The following is a 3,733-nucleotide window of genomic DNA, read 5'->3' on the forward strand; positions in this document are numbered from 1 at the left end:
TTTGTCTGCAGAAATCCATCTCTCTCTCTCTACTTCCCTCTCTCCTTCTCTTTCCTTCACGAAATCCCTAACCCGTAATCACCTCCCTCTCTCCTTCCCTCTCTCTCTGTCATAACCTTAATACCTGGGTAGTTCATGTCAAGGAGGGTCACGATACCTGCAAGAAACATGTCGAGAGAGTGATAACTTAGAGGATCCAAGAAAATACTACAAATGCTACATACAAACTGGGATTTTTCCCAACTTCTCATCCCATTTGATGCCTAAAGATAGCAACATTCGACCCTTTCACTTTTGTATTTAATTAAATTTTGGGTCCCCATCACTGATGTACGCATCTTTTGACTATAGATGCATTCAAACCCCATAAAAAAATTAAAAAAAAAGAGAGAAAAAGAAAATCAAAAAAAAAATAAAGAAGAAAAATAAAAGACTACATGCTAATTTCTTTCCCAATAAAATTGATGCTTAATGGGTAATTTGCAAGTGAATATTGATAAAACATTTTGGGGAGAGCCAACGTCTCTTGGCAAAAGATGCCAGAGTTTTGCATATTCATTCAACAATGGAAGAAGAAGAGGAAAAGAAAAACAAGCCAAAATACGAAATCAAGATCTTATGTGTCATTGTCTAGCCATAAGCAGTCAATCACAAACGTAAATGTAATGTCAGGCTAAGGATTTCAATTTTGATCTTGGGCAGTGGGAGTAGACTATTTTACTTTTAGATTTCGGTTTAGAGATTTATGCAAGGAGAGAGATGGAGAGAGAGAGTGAGAGAGAGAGAAAGGGACTTTCTGCAAATGGAAGGTTCAGGAGAGAGAGAGAGAGAGAGAGAGAGAGAGAGAGAGAGAGAGAGAGAGAGAGAACAAAGAGAGGGGGTGGGGGGTATGCACAAAGGATCCCCTATAGCGCATGTCCCCATTGGTCTCCATCAATCCCTTACGTGGCATGTCCTCATTGGTCTCCGATAATATGACCTGGTAGGAGACACCGGTTATAAGTTATTCTCATAATATAAATAGTAAACGAACAGAAACTTAAAAATAGCAAGAAATCCCAAAGTATTGAGAAAAGGAGTTTCAGTTGGAATATGGTATATAATTAACCTCAAACCTCCAAATATAGGTATAAGTTAATTTTGATGGATCCACAAACAATCAATGGAGCCTTCAAAGCCTATGTTCCTATATGTAGGCCATGGATTTCGCTTTAATTCATTGTATTGTCCGAGAAAGCCATCACCTATATAAGTAGAACCTCCTCCATTCACTTCATCTCGCAAAACACTAGGTTTGTCTTGTCCTTTCAGTACATTCCATCGTTAAAAAGACTCCACAGTTCCGGCCCTTTGGAACTAGGGCACGTACATACATAAACCATCACACATTAATCCATCCATGGCTTTCTTATCCAAGTTGCCCTTGGTTCTTTTCCTCTCTTCTCTCTTCCTCCATGCTGCAACAGGTATGATCATTTCACACACTTTGTCATGGTTACACTGAGTGATTTATTTGTTAAGGATTGTGTATGTTTTGATTGTTCTGTTGTTGGAATCTGCCCACATATCGTTGACATAACAGAATTTAAAACTAAATTATCTTATAAATCAAATCATGTCATGTTAACAGTGTGAAAGTTGCATCCTCCATAATTGAAAATGTAGTTTTTTTTTTCTAAATTGTGCGTGTGATATATGTTCATTTGTGTCTAGCCGAGCTTGTTTGCGAGAATTTGCCAAACAATGTTTGTGCATTTTCAATATCATCATCGGGCAAAAGGTGTTTGCTGGAGACGTCAGTGGCTAGTGATCATGGAAAGGTGGAGTACCAATGCAAGACATCGGAAGTGTTGGTTAATGGCATGACTGAATATATTGAAACCGATAAATGTGTTGAAGCGTGTGGGGTTGATAGGAAAACTGTTGGAATCTCATCAGATGCCCTTCTTGATGCAAAATCCACTACCAAGCTTTGCTCTCCGGATTGTTACCAAATGTGCCCAAACATTGTCGATCTCTACTCCAACTTGGCTGCCGGGGAGGGTACGTAAGACTAATATTTTCCAAACTCACTTGTTAAAAACAGAAAAACGCAAATATAAAATTGATGTGGACGTTTGTTACATCAGTTGGCATAAAAAACATATATTTTGAATTTGTTTTTAAATAACTATGTTGGTTTTGATTGTAAAACTGTGTTTACAAATCAACTTGTAAATGAGTAATACTAGATACAATATTAGTTATTCAAGACACTCACTTAAAAAAAAGTAAGATCTACTATCAAAAACAATAACCTTTTTTTTTTAATGCAAGTATGAGATTCATCCACTTTTTTTTCAAAAGAAATGAATGGGATTTAGACCTTTGAGTTAGTGTAGATTATGCAAGTGCTAATTGATTATTCGATTCTTACTTGTAACTGGAGCACTCATATTGATTTTTGCTTAATTATAATTATTGTATTTCGTAAAAATGGTATGATTTTCTAACATGAAATTATACATATATATGTGCACTATGCAGGAGGAAACTTGCCAGTCTTGTGTGAGAAACAACGCGCCAATCCTCACCGTTCCATGAGCGAGCTTTTGGGTTCGGGTCTGGCCCCTGGCCCTGTTTCCGGCTCTCCAAGCGCCCATCCTCACGGCCGTTCCATGAGCGAGCTTTTGGGTTTTGGTGTGGCCCCTGCCCCTGGCCCTGACCCTGTTTCTGGCTCTTCGTCTTGAAAGTTATTCGAGATAGTTCCCTTTTACATTTGATCTGGAGCTGCAGCTCCCCAATAATCATGTGATCGTCTACATGCATGGTTTTTGGAGTACCTGTACTTTATAAATTAGCTCAATTTAATGAGGAATTAATATTAGTAAAGTTGAGAGACAATATGTGTCGTAGTGATGGATTGAAATTTGAGTGTCATTCCTACTAGTATTGGAGGGGAGTAATACTATTATAATGTATCTATATTACATACTACTTACGTGGTATAATTTGATTTGGAAGAGAAATTTTAAAATTTAAATCTTACCAATCAAATTTTACCATTTAAATTTTGTTGATTGTGTACTCTACACACCCATTTGAGAATAGAATAACTCAATAAAGTGTACTGCTGAGAACTATTGCATGCTATTTTATTCCAAAGCATATATATATATATATGCTCCTTTAATCTTATAAGTTGAGATTCATGAATATTCATGCAGCCTATTTTATAGGCTACCTATATTATATTCTATATTTTTTGGAATAAACTTTAGCAACCTAGATTTACCAAACTTTACCAATATGTGGTTATTCCTGCTAAAATATATATATGATGTTGTTGAAGAGATATCCGGAATCAAACTATATTTTGCTTACTGATGATGGGAGATAGAGGGCATCCAGAAAGTTCAAACTAGAAGCATATGGATGTTGGTTATGCAAGATGAGATGAGTTCCTAGCAGAAAAATTAGACCTATGAGTTGGTGAAGCTTCCTGAAGGAAAGAAAGCACTGAAGAACAAGTGGATGTTCAAGTTGAAGAAAGATGGCCATGGAAAGCTTGTGAAACACAAGGCCAGATTGGTTGTCCTATAGAACAAAGGAATTGACTTTGACAAATATTTTTTACCGATGGTTAATATAACCTCAATATGATTCGTACTAGGATTTGTAGCTAGCTTGAATTTGGAACTCGAATAGATGGATGTGAAAACAACCTTTCTATATGGAGATTTGGAGGAGGAAA

At 36.7% G+C, this 3,733-nt stretch overlaps 1 protein-coding gene across 1 annotated transcript; it reads left to right on the plus strand.

The window, feature by feature from the left end:
- The first annotated feature begins 1,273 nt into the window (after positions 1-1,273).
- Positions 1,274-3,132, plus strand: LOC122279897. Its single transcript, XM_043090792.1, has 3 exons — positions 1,274-1,466; positions 1,714-2,043; positions 2,527-3,132. Exons 1-3 carry the CDS (start codon positions 1,400-1,402, stop codon positions 2,727-2,729), a joined length of 600 nt encoding a protein of 199 aa, XP_042946726.1. The 5' UTR covers positions 1,274-1,399; the 3' UTR covers positions 2,730-3,132.
- The last annotated feature ends 601 nt before the right edge of the window (positions 3,133-3,733 follow it).

Source organism: Carya illinoinensis, chromosome 10 (assembly GCF_018687715.1).
Source record: "Carya illinoinensis cultivar Pawnee chromosome 10, C.illinoinensisPawnee_v1, whole genome shotgun sequence".
NCBI classification, from domain to species: domain Eukaryota; kingdom Viridiplantae; phylum Streptophyta; class Magnoliopsida; order Fagales; family Juglandaceae; genus Carya; species Carya illinoinensis.

What these genes read in the sequence shown, in the direction of transcription:
- LOC122279897 (XM_043090792.1), top strand. Translation starts at nt 1,400, where the DNA reads ATGGCTTTCTTATCCAAGTTGCCCTTGGTTCTTTTCCTCTCTTCTCTC. An exon ending in CTTCCTCCATGCTGCAACAG is followed by an intron (nt 1,467 to 1,713) that starts GTATGATCATTT and finishes ATTTGTGTCTAG; the next exon opens with CCGAGCTTGTTTGCGAGAAT. An exon ending in CAACTTGGCTGCCGGGGAGG is followed by an intron (nt 2,044 to 2,526) that starts GTACGTAAGACT and finishes TGCACTATGCAG; the next exon opens with GAGGAAACTTGCCAGTCTTG.